General features: G+C 50.6%; 1 protein-coding gene across 11 annotated transcripts in view; it reads right to left on the reverse strand.

Moving 5' to 3' along the window:
* Window positions 1-15,726, reverse strand: part of AK8 (adenylate kinase 8) — a 136,328-nt gene that overhangs the window by 49,176 nt on the left and 71,426 nt on the right. For all 11 annotated transcript variants that reach the window (XM_046656090.1, XM_046656111.1, XM_046656073.1 and 8 more), the window contains one exon: window positions 1,415-1,556. In XM_046656090.1, the coding sequence (XP_046512046.1) occupies window positions 1,415-1,556 (142 nt within the window). The remainder of the gene's footprint in view (window positions 1-1,414; window positions 1,557-15,726) is intronic.

A 15,726-nucleotide genomic window follows, 5' to 3' on the forward strand; every position in this document is an offset into this window, starting at 1 on the left:
ATCAGACTAAAGAGCTCCTGCAAGGCAAAGGAAACCAGGAACGAAATGAAAACGCAACCCACCAACTGGGAGAAAATATTTGCAAATCATACAGCCAACAAGGGGTTAATTTCCAAAATATACAAAGAACTCACATAACTCAACAACAAAAAAACAAACAATCCAATCAAAAAATGGGCAGAGGAAATGAACAGACACTTTTCCAAAGAAGATATGCAGATGGCCAACAGGCACATGAAAAGATGTTCAACATCACTAATCATCAGGGAAATGCAAATCAAAACTACACTAAGATATCACGTTATACCTGCTAGAATGGCTATAATCACCAGGACAAAAAATAACAAATGTTGGAGAGGATGTGGAGAAAAGGGAACCCTCTACACTGCTGGTGAGAATACAAACTGATGCAGCCACTATGGAAAACAGTATGGAGATTCCTCAAAAAGTAGAAATACCGTATGATGCAGCTATCCCACAACTGGGTATCTATCCAAAGAACTTAAAATCAACAATTCAAAGAGATTTATGCACCCTGTGTTCACTGCAGCATCATTCACAACAGTCAAGATGTGGAAGCAACCCAAGTGCCCATCGACCAATAATTGGATAAAGAAGATGTGGTGTATATATATATATATATATATATATACACATACATACACACACACATATACACACAATGGAATACTACTCAGCCATAAAAAAAGACAAAATCATCCCACTTGCAACAACATGGATGGACCTTGAGGGTATTATGTTAAGTGAAATAAGCCAGACAGAGAAAGACAAACACCACATGATTTCACTCATATATGGAAAATAAACAAACATATGGATAAAGAGAACAGATTAGTGGTTACCAGGGGGAAGGGTTGGGGTAGGGATAAGGGGTACAGGGGCACATTTATATGGTGACTGACAAACAATAATGTACAACTGAAATTTCACAGTTATAAATTACTATGACCTCAATAAAATAAGATAAAATAAATCTTTTCATGTATATCTTAAAAGTCTCCAAGTTTATATAGCAAAAAAAACAAACAAAAAAAAAAAACAGTAGAAGAAAACATCAGTTGACCTGCACAAGAATCCCAGGAGGAAGGGAACACTGGCTGGTGTGCATTGTCATTCACAGGTGAGGAAGTTTAGGTGCAGCAAGGTGAGTGACAGAGCCAGGATTTGAACCCAAGCCTGAATCCCAGTTCACAGGGTACATGGGGTGGGTGGGTGGGAACGGGGATGACTAAGAGACATTCCACTTCATGAACATGTGACGTCTCTTGTCAACTGCAAGCTGTCAGATGGATCTCATCAGCTGAGGCCCTGGAGGGAGGGTGCCCAGTGGCAGGGACCTTCCCAGGAGGTGGCATGGCCAGGGCTGCAGCCCTGCCGGAAGGGGACAGCTCACCTGTTGGGCTTGTAGCCCAGGCTGTCCATCATGAGCGCCTGGTCCAGATCTCTCGGGAAGCCGTGCAGCACCCACCCTTTCTGAATGCAGTCCTGCTGGTTCAGGCGCTCGCTCAGCACCTTCATGATGAGGCTGTCGGGGACTGCAGAGAAAGGAGAACAAGCCATCACTCTGCCATCCCAGGCACTCTCTTGACCCAACAGGAATGTGAGGGAGGATCTGTCGCCCGAGGGCTCCCAACTTTACTTGACCATGGATCGAACTGGTGAAGAGTTGGGTTTAGATGGACAAGGCTGTGGGTGCCCATTTCCCAGGTCCCTCCGAGGTCCCAGCAATGGGAGGAACGAGGCTGCCTGAGAAGGGAAAAGCATTGGGTGACCTTGACCTTGAGCTTTCCTTCATCTTGACAAGCAGCCCAGGTCGTTCCCAGCCCTCCAGTGATCTGTGGGCAGTGTCTCCTCCCAGGATCCAGTTTTTGCAGCAAGACTTTTCCTGGAGGCACACCAGGCCCCAGCTGAAGGTTTAGTTTTCCTCAGTGGGATCGCACTGGTGCCCCGACTGCTCTCTGCTAATTTGTGATGCACAAGCAACCTCTGTGTCTCTCCTTCCCCCAGTTCCTCCCTCCTTGATGTTTAGAATCAAATCTCTCTCAAGAACCACAGCTCTAGCTATAACCAGAGATGAAATAGAGTCTTAGGGAGAATGAGATATTGAGAAACCTCTTGTTTACATTACCACAATTGACATTTTCCTGAAATTTATACCTCTCTTCTCAGACTCATTAAATGTCCTATGTTGCTAATGTACTGCGTTCTAGCAATTTGCACTGCATTTCCTGCACTTTGCACTCATTTTTCCAGAAATACTTGGTAAATATTACCATTGTTTGCTATGAATGTGGGCCCCACGATGAGCTGGCTTCCTAGAGCTGCAATGACAGCTTTTGGCACCTTCTCTGGAGACGCCCAGTTCCCCTCCTACCAGCCAGCCATGGGTCAGGCAAATGGCCCTGATGCACATGTCTGAAACCTTCCAAACGGTTGACAGCCAGGTGAACATGGGACAACAGGCTTTGGAAAAGTCACCAATAGCTGCTCTCCTCCATGGCCATGACATGCTGGGTTACTCTCTTGTCACCAAAGAACCATAAACCCTATTCTAAGTAATTCGCATTTCCCTGAATTTATTCTTTCTCACATCTTTCTTCCCCAGTCCCTAGGAAAGAGCAGAAAAGGAATTTCGCTCGAATGAGGACGTTTGCCTATCTAACACGAGTGAGAAGTTGATACAGCTAATCCCGTCTCTTCCCCTGCTTAAGCCTGCAGTGGCTCCCCAGTGCTCTGAGGATAAGAGCAGTCCCCTCCTCCAGGGCCAACAGGACCTTGCAAGGTCCTGCCTCCCTCCCAGGTGTCTCTCCCCCAGCCTTTCACCTCCCTTTGAACACACCAGTCCCACCATTCATAACATCCTTCCCCGACGCCTTGCCTGGGACAAGCTTTTGAACCCAGCCGTTGGGCCCGGCAGGATGTCCCCTCGGAGGACGGCCCCCAGCCTGGGTTAGCATCTGTGCTTCCCCTGCGCCTGGCCACTCTCCGGCTAATTCTCTGTGTAATGTCTGCCCCTCCGGAAAGACTGTGGGTTCCATGAGAACACAGGACTGTGCCCACCTCATTTTTCCACAATTAACACAGTGCCCAGCACATAGTAGGTGTGGAATAAATAGACAGGAGCCTTCCCTTTCCGAAGGTTCACGGCAGCTAACCAAACTTGTTAAAACCAACTTGACCAGACTTTGGGGATCCCAGGTGGTAGAGGGGAGGGCACATGGGCTTGAGGCGCCCACAAGTCTAAGGTCTTGTCTCAGCCCTGCCCTTTGGTGCCGAACGACCTCCAGTTGGTCACTCAACCTCTCCAAGTTTCAGCTTCCTCATCTGCCAAAAGAGGACATCATGGTCTGTCCCCACAGAGTTCACACTGCAGATACAGTTCCAGGAAGGTGGGAGACACTCAGAGATGGTGGCTGCTATCTTTCGATTCAGGAGATGGACATTGGGAAACAATGTTTTCAATATTTTCATGCTTCCCTCATGATCAGGGTGTGCTGGCCCCTGAAATAAAGGATGACTGATTTTAAACAAGACTTGCAGTTAAAGATAGAGACCTCTGGGAAGAGTGAGGGACCTCTGTCCCGACTCCTTCGTTTACATGCCAGTGCCCTCCCCTCCTCTCTCCAGGGGTTGTTTACATTCAGGGCAAAGGCCAGGCGGGGGGAAGGGCAGCTGTGCCAGTGCCCTCTCTAAGCTCCAGAAGCCATAATTTCAGGGCTCCTCTCCCGCGCTACCGATCCCTGTGCGTGCAGGGCGCACAGGCTCTCACCACAGCTCCCTGTGCAGATCTGGGGTGTGCGGAGCCAGCGCTAAGATTACTGTGTGAATAAATAATGGGTCTGTTCTCTGATCCAGAAACCCCATGTTTTCTGTCAGGATAAATAAATATAGATTTAAAACAATGTGGGTTAAGAATCTGCCATGGAGCTTTCCAATCCAGCTCTACCCCTGAATATTTACGGATGTTTTCACCTGAGTAAGAAACTAACACTGAAATGAGCCTTCCCCAGTGGTTCATCCAGTGGATAGTTACGGAGCATTCGTGCTGTGCCAGGCACTGCGTTACACGGCAAGGAGCCAAGGGCCCCGCCCTCCTGAAGTTTATATTCTAGTGGAGGAGGGAGACAATATACGGATAAATAAATTACCATTTCAGAGAGTCATCTATGAACAAATAAATAAACCAGTGGTGGGAGGCTGCTGGTTTGACTGCGTCCAGGATGGCCTCTGAGGAGGTGACATTTGGATGAGATCTGAACGGCAAGTCCAACCACGCAAAGACCTGGGGAGGATGTTCTAAGCAGAGAGGATGGCAGGGGCAAAGGCCCCGAGGCTGGAATGATCCTGGCACATTCAAGGACTGGAGAAAGGGCAGTGTAGCTGGAGCAGAGCAGTCTGTGGGAAGTGAGGGTGGGAGAGGCCCTGCCAGGTCTTCAGGAAGGAAGGGGACCTGGGCCACACCCAGGCCGTGTTGGGAACGATCATGTAACAGCCCTCAGTGCATATTTATGGAATGGACACATGGGGGCCTGTTCTTAGGATCCTGAGCTACAAAGCCCAGGAACACGCCCTTTGCCACATTTGCACATGGAAAGCACGTCTTGTGGGATCAGCCAGCGGAGTCCCCATTTGGGGTCCCGGGCCCCAAGGATGTGGCTATTCCACACCACAGTTTTCAAAGAGGCTGCTGTGGGCCCCTAAGGGCAGAAATGGATCCTCCTGTAAAGTCCACAAAGAGCTCTGGCTCAAGACCCCACAATAAAAGTCAGTTGCTAATAGCCCCAGCTCTTTAAATTTCTCAAACGAAACCACCTCTCGCTGACCCCACAAGCACAGTGCCCTTCAAGGCCTTGGGAATCCTGAGCGCCTGAGAGCAGCCACAGGCCCCAGCAGCGCCCTATCAGAGAGAGGAAGCGCTTTCACATCCCTCTCCTAGTCCCAGCCCTGCCCCAGCCACCTTTGAGACTCTGAACTTCAGTCTCTTTATCTGTAAACTGAGAAAGTGGGTGGGCTGAGCTCTAAGCGGCGGGGGGAGGAGGATGATTTGTAATACAGCTGCTTTTACAAGCGTTCCTTAGAATAAAACCCAGAAAACTCAGCTCTTAGCTCTTCTGGATTTCTTTCTTAGGGCAAGCATGAGCTGAGAGACCTGTGGTCCAGTGGCCTCTGCTTGGCAGCTCTGGGACCTCCCTGAACCTCAGTGTCCTCCTCTGTAACACCAGCCTCAGTGGCTGCTGTGGGGCCTAGAGATGACTCATGGGAGATGCCAGATCCATTAGAGGTCTTCTGAGAGACGTGTGGGTCTACTTTTAGTTCCTTCTAAAAGTTTATACAAATTTCCATCAGATGGCTACAATGAAGCCACTGGTAAGAATATGTGACACTTAAATTGCAAACATGAAATCCAACATCTAAGCTTAAATCTGACTTTGGGAGGGTGCTGCAGGTTTGACACGGGCTTGCCCTTGGAAGAGGAGGTCCACTGGGTAATTTGCATGCTGACCAGTGGCATCCAGGGCCCATTAAGGCCTCAGTTGTTTGGGAGTGGGGACTGGATTGGGCCAACAGTTTCTGATTGGTTTCTCCAATCCTCAGGTCCTGCTTGGCAACCAAGCTGTGCTCCAGGGAGATCCGAGCAGCTGAACCGCAGCCTTCTTGGGGTAAGAGCGGGCTGCTTGTGAGGCTTGGAGCCTTGGAATTCAGAGGGAAGAGCCTGGAAGGTCATCCCCTTGACCTCCTCCATTTCAAAGTTGAGAAACCAAGGCCCCAAAAGGTTGTGGCTTAGGTCACCTCACTGGGGAGAAGTCTGACTCAAGGGAAGAATGGAAGATCGGACGGAAACACAAAGAGACATTTGGGGTGGGGAGGGAGGGTTGCAAAGATTTCTAGAGGGAATTTCCCAATTTGCATCAAAACTTAAAATGTACATGCCTTTTGACCCAGCAATCTTATATGTAAGACTTTATAGCTAAGATACAACAGCACAGATGGGAAAAGACGTGCGCACAAAGGTGTCTACTTCAGTGTTGTTTATAATAGTGACAATCGGAAACAATCTGAAACGTCCACCCGCAGGGGACAGGATAATAAAGGATGGTACATCTACGCAATGGGATATTACACAACCTTTAAAAAATCATTTATATTAACTTGGAAAGAGGCCTTTGACAGAATATCAAGTGCGGAAAAAGCAAGTAAACAAACAGCTTGTATAATATGGTCTAATTTAAATATACAGGGACATAAATATACACACACCATGCACACATGCACGTATATACACGCTACACACATGCATACATACATGCAGAAGAGAGAGAGGAGTGGCCCCACTCGACACCCCATGAATTAGACCCAATTCCTCAGGGAGCTCAGGGCCCCGGAGTCGAGAGAGTCAAGGACACGAGTCAGCACCATCCCGGCAGGAAGGCACAAGGGACGGAGGAAGTGTGAGGGCTGCGGAGAAGGGGGAGGTCACATTTCCAGAAGACTAGGAAGAAGGTGAAAGTTCACACTGATTTCAACTTTGAGCCAAAACCAACCCAAGCCCCTCTTCTCCGGGGTCAGGAAAACCCAGAGCTTCCCAAGAGCACCTCTTCTCGGAAGGCCGCCCCACAGCTGTCGGTCAGGAACTATTGGTGCCATTTTCATTTAATGCCTGTATGCCCACCCTCACCCCCCCCAAAAGCAGGGACCCCCGTAAAGTCAGGCTCATTGTACCCTAGCACTTGGCATTGCAAGGCACTGAATAAAAACTCTTTGAACGGATGAGTGAGTGAGTAAACAGTACCATTTCCAAAAACCAGAAGGCTCTTGGGTCCCTGAGTGTTTGTGCGCAGAGAGCCGAGGACTGATGTCCCAAGGAGCCCCCAGTGGGGTCCCGACAGGGGGACAACTGCAGGAGGCGCCTCTCTCGTGCTCCCTTCCAGCCCCACCATAACCTACTTGGGAATTAAGCAGGCAGTCAAGAGGATACATGTTGACATCTGGGATTTATTTCAAAATACTCCCTTTGGGAGGGGTCTTGCAGGTGGGTTCTAGACGCAACAAGGGTGGCCACGAGCACCTATGGGTTCATTTTACCGGGGATGTGCCCCCACAGATGCACTATTCGATTCTCTCTACTTTTTATATATATGTTTAAAGCCTTCCATTTAAAAAGTGAGGGGTTTTTTTTTAAAAGGAAACTATTTTAATGCCTAAAGGAGGTTGAAAGGGGCACTGTGAGAGACTGTTTCAAAGGGACAATGAATGAAATCTCCCCAGAAGGCCACACTTGGACCCCAGACGTGGCTCTCACTTTGGGAGGACCTGGCTGCTGGATGGAGCCCTGGTCCTTCTGTAACCCCACCAGTCCCTGGAAACTCTGCCCAGAAGCTGGCCTCAAGGGTATTTGCCCAGCTCTGCCCTTTTTGGGTAAACCTGGGAAAGCTGCTCAGACCCTCGCATGAGGCTGTCAACCTCTCTGTCCCTTAATTAATGCTGAACACTCATAAATGCTAGTTCACAGGGGCTCAGAGGGGCTGTGGCTATGGAGGAGGCTCCATGGTCCTCCCAGCATAGAAGCTTCTGCATAACGCTAGGGGGTCTCCTCTTCAGAGATGGGCTGTGCTCCCCCATCTGGACGGACAGAGGCTGGGAAACTCAGCTGGTGGCTAAAACAAATGACAGACCCCTCTGGAAGCTGCCTTGCCACCAACCTTGCCAGTGAGTGCCCCCCCCCAAGTGCCGAATGCTGAATGCAGGTCAGGGGTGAAAGGTGAAGCCTGAAAACCCTGCCCCCAGCACGTTTCCGGGCCAGCCCTGCCTCTCCGGGATCAGCTGGTCTGCTCCGTGCCTTGGTTTTGCTCTGTCCTTTTTCTTTCCTGCAGGTTCTCCACTCACGTTTCCAACCCGCAGGCTCTGACCAGCCAGTTCAACACAAACGCAGCTTTCCCGGAACAGCTCTCGCTTGCCGTGTTCTGCTGAAGCTTAAAGTCTCCTTGACAGCGCTGTCCGTCTACCCTTCACCTGGCCCTCAGACGGAGATCTGCAGTGTGGTCTACAGTCTTTCTCCAACGAGTCAGGTGCCTTGGGCTTGATTTCTGGGCTTGACAGTTAACATCTTACGCCGCGTACAAGCTACTGCCGAGGGCTACCTCTCCGGAAAGTCCTGTCAACTAAATTTAGCAAAGTGCAAGATGTGAATATCCCATTATTTCATTAGGCCACACCACACGGTTTCTGGGTTTTTTTCTTTTTTTTTCTGAAGATCTTCTATAAAAGATGGCAGTCCTCACATTGACCCCGAGGTTATTAAAATCTCAATCCACTTATTCCCTGCCAGCTGGATGTGCTTGGCACAGGGGTTGGTAGGGAGCTGTGGTCACAGTGAGTGGCTTCCGGGCCCCACAGGGATCCTCCCAGGTCCCCCAGCCGAGCCCAGCCCACCCAGGACAGCTGGCCCACCCTGTCTTGAAGGGGAGGCACTCCTGTTTAAAGGCCTGGGCCCCACATCAAGCTCCCTCCCGCACCTCACTTCCACAGCTCTGGAGAGGAGAAAGCGCCAACTGGAGTCAGGCCACCTGTGAGATGACTAGACGGGACATCTCTGCCCGGGCTCCAGGTCTGATGTCCGTCATCCTCAGTCAAGTCCGGCTCAGAGAGCCAACGAGTGGGACTTAGGGAGGCCTGGAGAAGGCACCTAGGACAGCTGGAGATTTTCCAGTGGAAACTGGAGCCGAGGGGCAGAAGGAACTTGCTCCAGCCTCTCTTGGAGCCCTTCCTGCTACACCACGCTGCCACCTGCTGTCCTTGCATTTCAGCTCATAAGTTGGTGTCCCTGACCTGGGGTTCAGCCGAAGCAGGGAGGGGGACGTAGGGCACTAAGGCTGCTGGAATTGGTCCAGAAGGCTAGGACGGGAAGTAGAGAAAAGGAAACAGCTCCCTCAGCTGGTGCTTATGGCAAGGTTGATTTACAAACCCCAAATAAGCCATGCAACCCTCCTACCACCCCAGGGCAAAGCAGCAAAGACTGAGCACCTCACCACACAATCCGACACACTTGCTACACACGCATACCCCTACACACACACTCAGAAACCCTGCACACGCTGCACACACCCCTACATACACACTCCTACATAGATGCACAATGCACACACTTGCACATCCCCGCACTTCCCTACAACACCCTTATGACACCACACACACATCTGCATACATCCCGCACACACCACATCCACCTCCATAACACACACACACACACTACACCCCACACCCATCTACACACAATACATTACACACATCTACCCCCTCTCCCAGATACAGCCCCTGCCCCGTAACTGCCCCTGTAACTTCCTTCCTTCTTCAAACCCCCCCTGAAAGCAAAGTAGAGGTGACATTTGCCTATCTGTCAGGGCTCATGGGAGACTCCGAATCTCCTCCTCTTCTCCCTTCCCAACATCCCAACAGAGCTCCTGAGTCCTGCCTGCTCCTGAGCTGAGCCCAGTGGGAGAGGAGTCTTGGAAAGGAGCAGGACTGTGGAGGAGAAAGAAGGGTCGCTTTTGGTTTTGTTTTGCATTTCCATCTCGCGCATACTGATGCTTGAAAGAAGCAGGCCTCCCACCCCAACATGTGTCTCTTCCCCAGGATGCTGGGCGGGCTCGGCCCAGGACACAGGTCGGGCCCTTTGAGGCTCAAACCCACTATCACTGTAATTCAATGAAACCTAACCTCCCGCCATCTCTGGGAGACTGTTACCCTGGGACAGTACTGGATCCTGGCAGCTGAGCCCTGCAAGCCCCCTTTGCTGCTGTAACTGGAAGTCATGAGTGTATTAGCAGGACCTGCAGCACCAACAGTGCCCGCACCTCGGGCCGGGGGAGCTGTCAGGGATGCTGTTTGTTTATTATTTACTGCCACCTGCTGGTCAATTGTAGATCCTGCGCTATAAGTGACCGCTTAAATGATAAACAGAACATTTCTAAAACCTCTAAGGGAGATACTGAGGAGAAACCCGATTGTCCAAATTGGCTGCGCCCTGCCACCCTTCAGTGGGGAGCAAGCCCACTGGATAGCTTGCCTCCTTGGTAAACTCAAGTCACTTGCCTTAGACTCAAGCCACAAGCCCCTGTGGTGGCGGGCCTGGATTTCCCAGGCACAAGATGGAACAGTTATCTTCCAAGACTCCTTTAGTTTCTAAAAGTCTATGTTCTAACATCTATATTGCTTAACAACAGCATTTACAATTGCTTGGTAGACAATGGTGCCAGGAAATACCCATCTTCTAGTATAGGATTTTTGTTCAAGTCCAGAAAAGTACGTTAGCCCTGGGGTTCTTACCAATTAGGAGGATATTCTGTGCTGTTCATCCCTCCAAGAGTGGCTCCCCACTTTCTACCACTTTCTATCGCTCCCCTCTCTGCCACATCTACTCGGGCAAAAAGCAAAGATAAGACGGAGATGCCCGTACACTGTTGCCATGTCTGCAGCCGAGAGGCAGAGCTCTCGGCAGTGACCCTTCAGTCCGTCTCTCTAATGAAGTTTTAGATGAGAAAAAAGACCATTTAAAAATAGACATTCTTCGATAAATAAATGGTACTTCACTTAGAAAATGAATAACACTTTTAATCAAAATGTTCACTTGGCCACACTGTGTGTAATGATTTGATAATTAGTTATTCTTATCCTAAAACACATTTTTACAACTTTCAGTGGAATATGAAAGTACCTGGGAAAATGAGAAGAGGCCAGCCAGACTACATGTGGACTGGGCTGTTTTTTTTGAGGAAGACTGGCCCTGAGCTAACATCCGTGCCCATCTTCCTCTACTTTATATGTGGGACGCCTATCACAGCATGGCTTGTCAAGCGGTGCCATGTCCGCACCTGGGATCTGAACCAGCGAACCCAGGCCGCCAAAGCAGAACGTGCGCACTTAACTGCTGCGCCACCGGGCCAGCCCCTGGACTGGACTGTTTTAATGTGCAATATATGAACATTAACTGTACATGCAGATCAAAAAGAAACACGATTTTTCTCCCATTTTAATGAAGTTGGGGCTCAGAATCAGTTCTTTCCCCTACATCTCAAGGGCAGTGGGAATGCCGTTGCCCACGTGATCTGTGAGACAAAAATCAGAAACTACTAGGAGACAGGGAATAAGCATGAGCCCAGTTTTCTGGGATGGAAAATATACAATGGCACAGTTATTTAACAAGCAATGTGTGATGGTGCCCACTATGAGCTTGGCTCTGGTCTAAGCATGCATGTGTTCTAATGCAAGTATTAACTCATGACATCTTCATAACAACCCCATTTTACAGATTAGGAAACTGAGAACAGAGAGGAAGTAACCTGCCTAAGGCCACATGGCTAACAGGTAGTGGGATCCAGATTTATACCCAGGCCATCTGGCTCTGGGGCCACTTGCTCAAGCTCTGTGCTCTCTACTACCTTTCATGGGAAGGAGCAATGTGAATTCTGCCCTCCACTCTGCGTTTCGCTGGCAGCGTGCCATTGGGGGAGTCACTTTACCTTCTAAGTGGGCTTTCTTCCTCTTTAAAACAGAATTGGACCCTAAGGCCTCTGGGCTCTCAGTGAGCCCCTACGTGGCATGTCTGAAGTCCTGCCATCACCCAGCTCCTGAGGATCCATCAGGCTGTCTGTGTTCTGCCTCACAGCCACAGGACGCAGCCAATCCTGAAGAAAACTGAAAGGTTCTCCTCAAGTCTTCCCTGGTGAGGTAGGTTAGAGATGGCTGCTCCTCCCATTGAGAAGTGGGCTCCGATCCCCTGCCCCTTAAATCTGGGCTGGTCTTATTGACTAGCTTGGTGAACAGATTCAGGCAGAAGCTCATTCTGGGACTTCTGAGGTAGGTCATAAGAAGCCTCACAGCCTACTCCACCCTCCACCCTGACCACCCCCACTGCCCTGGGGCTCCCTGAGATGCTTGTTCTAGGGGCAGCCAGCCACCACTAAGAAGGCTGAGTAACCTGAGGCTGCCATGCTGTGAGGAGGCCCAAGCTGCCATGTGAAGAGGCTGCATGGAGAGGGATGCCTATGACCCCCGGCTGTTCCATGCATCTCACTCCAGGCACCAGGCACAGAGATGAAGAATCCGTCTTGGACACAGCAGCCCCAGCAGAAGCAACGGAGAGAAGAGCCAAGGAACCAAGTTGACACCAGAACTGAGAACCAGATAGAGGGCCTTAGATGAGCTGGCCCAGTTACGTCCAGCCATTCGAGCCAGCCAGCTAAGGTCCAAGGCAGCATGGGGTGGAGTCAAGCCCCCCTGCCACGCCCTGCTTGAAATCCTGATCCAGGGAATCGGGAGCATAACACAGTAGCCATCATTTTATGCCATCAAATGGCAGGGTAGCTGCATTAGATAAGTGGGGCACCAAGAGACAGCAACCCTGGGCTCTGTCAGTTCCTGGTTGCCACAGAGCCCAGGCTCCCAAGGCTGGCAGCAGTCCCAGGAAAGGAATGACATAGCCAAAAACCCATATGTGAAACACGCGTGTGCACCCAGCCGATCTTGCTGCTTCTACCATTACTACTGCAATTACGATGATGACTCTACTATTCCTATTAACAAGGATAATAGTAAGTAACCAGTAAACAGCCTGGGGTGTGCCATACACTGTGCTGAACATTTTACAGGCACAATTTCATTTTATACACCTAAGGAGCCAGTGACTTTGATCCTGTGAAAATCTCGCCTTATAGCTGAGGACGCCGCAGCCCGGAGAGGCCAAGTGGCCTGCCCGAGGTCACAGCTGGGATGTGGTAGGGTCTGAACCGGAATCAGATGGTATGATTCCAGAGCCCAAACCGGCAGCTGCCCCTTGACTATCTGGGAGTGACGGCGGCTGGCCACCTCTCTAGAAACCGTCAGGCTGCTGCCTTCACCACCTGACCTCCCCTTTGTTCCTCCGAGATGAATGGTGTCTCCCCTACACAGAAATGCAGGCAGCAGAGGGGAGCCTCTGGTCCCCGGACGCCATAGTGTGGGCTGCCTGGGATGGCCACACCACGCTGTCCCCGTTCATGCATTCATTTGTTCACTCATTCACAAATGTCGGCTAAGCTCCTACGATGAGCCACGCTGGTGCTGGGGACTGGGGAGCAGTCAGCTGGGCAGACAGGGCATGAGCAGGAAGATGCAACACGAGGTGCTGGGAGGGGTTCCAGACAAGGTCCAGCTTCCTCCCCTTAACCTGACCAGGACCAAAAGGCAGGTGTGGGAGGTGAGAGCAGAGTTCTGGCAGTCAAGACAGCTGGTGAAGAAAAGCAGCCTGAGATGAGAGGAGAGGAGGAGAAAGTCGTCTTTCCCTCGCCCTCTGCCTCCCCTGGATCCCACGGGATGCCACAGGCGGGAACAGGCACTTCCCTTATACTCCACACTCTTCCCTCCCCTTCCACCTGCCACGTCCCTGTGCCCCCACCCCAACAACCTCCCTCTCTCAGCCCGTGCCCACCTCCACCCACCACCCCTCTGCCCCCTCCCACTCAGAGCAGTGTAGACAGGTGCAGAGCTGAAGGGCGTGGACCCCGCGCTTCCCTCCTTGTCCATCACAGCTGTGCCAGGTTCCTACGAGACACCTCAGGCCACCTTCTAGCCAACAAAGCCCAGCAAGTCTCATGTCCCTGATCTGTTTCTCTCTGAGGTGGAGGGGCCATAGGAGGTCACTGGGGCAGCCTCCCCCTCTACAGCTCAGGCCACTCACAGCCCAAGGAGAAAGACGCAGGCATCAGCTCCCCACTGAGGACATTCCCAGAGGGCAAGGGGCTTCCAGCTGCCCCTTCAAGGGGTGTGAAAGGGGCCGCCCAGCCGGCTGCACTGGGAGACCTCCCGCCTACAGAAGAGGCTGGGGCCTCAGGGTCCAGCCTGTCGCAGGCAATTTCACAGTTGAGTGGGTTGGAAGCCATGGGGGCTGCCCACAGAGGGGAAACGCTTCCAGAAGCTCTGGTCAGAGTGAGAAGGACACCATGCACCTCTGGGTTCACCTTAGACTTCCCAGAAACGTCTGGGTTTTGTTTTGTTTCATTTTGTAATCTGGATGCCTGATACTTAGCAAGCACTCCGTCAACACTGAGTCCAGCGAAAACAGCTGTAGCTGCCCCTCCATGGTGACACAGCCAGGTGGTGAAAACAGCACTAGATAAGCCCCACTCATGGTGGGGAGAGAGATATTTCATTGCACAGATGCATGAGTGAACTGAGAGCCCCTCACTGCCTCAGTTTCCCCACTGGGCTGGCCATTGAACAAAAAGCCTTTTGACCTTTTGGTCATGCCCTGACAAAGCACTATTTTAAAAATGTAGACAGATGATGCACACTTTTGCGACGAAAGTCCAGTTTAAAAAACCAGGGAGTTGGCCCCTCTAGGGGCACGAACCTGTTGATAAACGGGGCGCTGAACCCCTTTCTATGACCATTCTCGTTGACAGGCCCTCTGGCCCTCAGAATGCAAGCACGGCTTTGAGACCTGCTGCTCTGCTGGGCCATCTCGGCCCTGGCTTTCTCTCCGGCTGAAACAGACTCCTACCTACTTTCCATAAGGAAATCTTTGTAGTAGTCCCAGCGGAAAAGTCAAAAGTTTGACTTGAAAAAAGGAGCTACTTCAAAAGCATTGTCAGACCGAGGTGAGGGTTCCTTTAAAATGCATAAATTACAGGGGTGTCCATTAATCAACCTCCAGGCAGCCCTACAGTGGGGGCTCTGGCTGGGGGGTGCCAAGGGGACATGTGGTGACACATCCGGGGGAGGCGAAGCGAATAAAATACACGTTGAATGAAAGAGTAAATTAATGTGTTTATTACTTACTGCTTGGACTGTGTGTGTGTGTGTGTGTGCAGAAAAACGAAAGAAAAATGTAGAGTTTTTTCAATAATAAAAAGGGAGTTGCACTGCGGGGCCCCTAAAGCTTGTGAAAAATTAAACTCGACGGATTCAAACTGTCCTATTTCCACTTCAAAAGAGAAGAGGCACTGAGCTCTTCCCAACTTATCTTCAAACGCCCAGCACCCTAGAAAGTTTCTTTAAAAAAATAAAGGCTCCTGTTCCCCCAAGCGCTGTACCGGTTACTGTACCCACCGTCTCTCCCTCTCCTAATTATACCCCTGTGAGTCTATTAATCAACTGGTAAATTATTTAGAGAGCCACGCGCTGTCTTCAGCTAGTACAAACACACCACATGCAAAGACTTGCTGGAAACGGGCAGAGGTCCCTCCGGGTCTCCCCTCCGCGCTCAGACAGCTTGCAGCTCGCCGAGGCTGCACTGCGAAAACAAGAAATAGCATTCCGCTTACCTCCTCAGATGGCAAGATTTACTTTGTCTTTCAACTCAGCGACTCTTTGCAAGTTTTTAACAAAAGAGAAAAGCTGGTCTATTGTTGAATCTTTAGTGTGCGTTTAGTGACGAGAATATTAATTCCCCCTAAAAAAAGGCAGCACTTCGGCGGAGCTCTGATCTGTGCTTCCTGGGACATGGACTCACGGAAGGCTCTCAAAAACACTCATAATCATCCCAATTTGGGGCTGGTTTGGCTTGTTTGTGTTCCGATGGCTGTGTTTGCTACGGTGAGGTCTCATTACCAGAAAGGGTGCAAATTAGAGTCTTGAATCTCTCCCAAATCTCCCACTTCTTCTCAGGTTCTATTGGCCCATGAGGGACCTTCTCCAGACAGAAATATTTAGAAAATACAGGGGCGTGCGGGA

This window comes from Equus quagga, chromosome 1, assembly GCF_021613505.1.
Source record: "Equus quagga isolate Etosha38 chromosome 1, UCLA_HA_Equagga_1.0, whole genome shotgun sequence".
In the NCBI taxonomy this organism is placed as follows: Eukaryota; Metazoa; Chordata; class Mammalia; order Perissodactyla; family Equidae; genus Equus; species Equus quagga.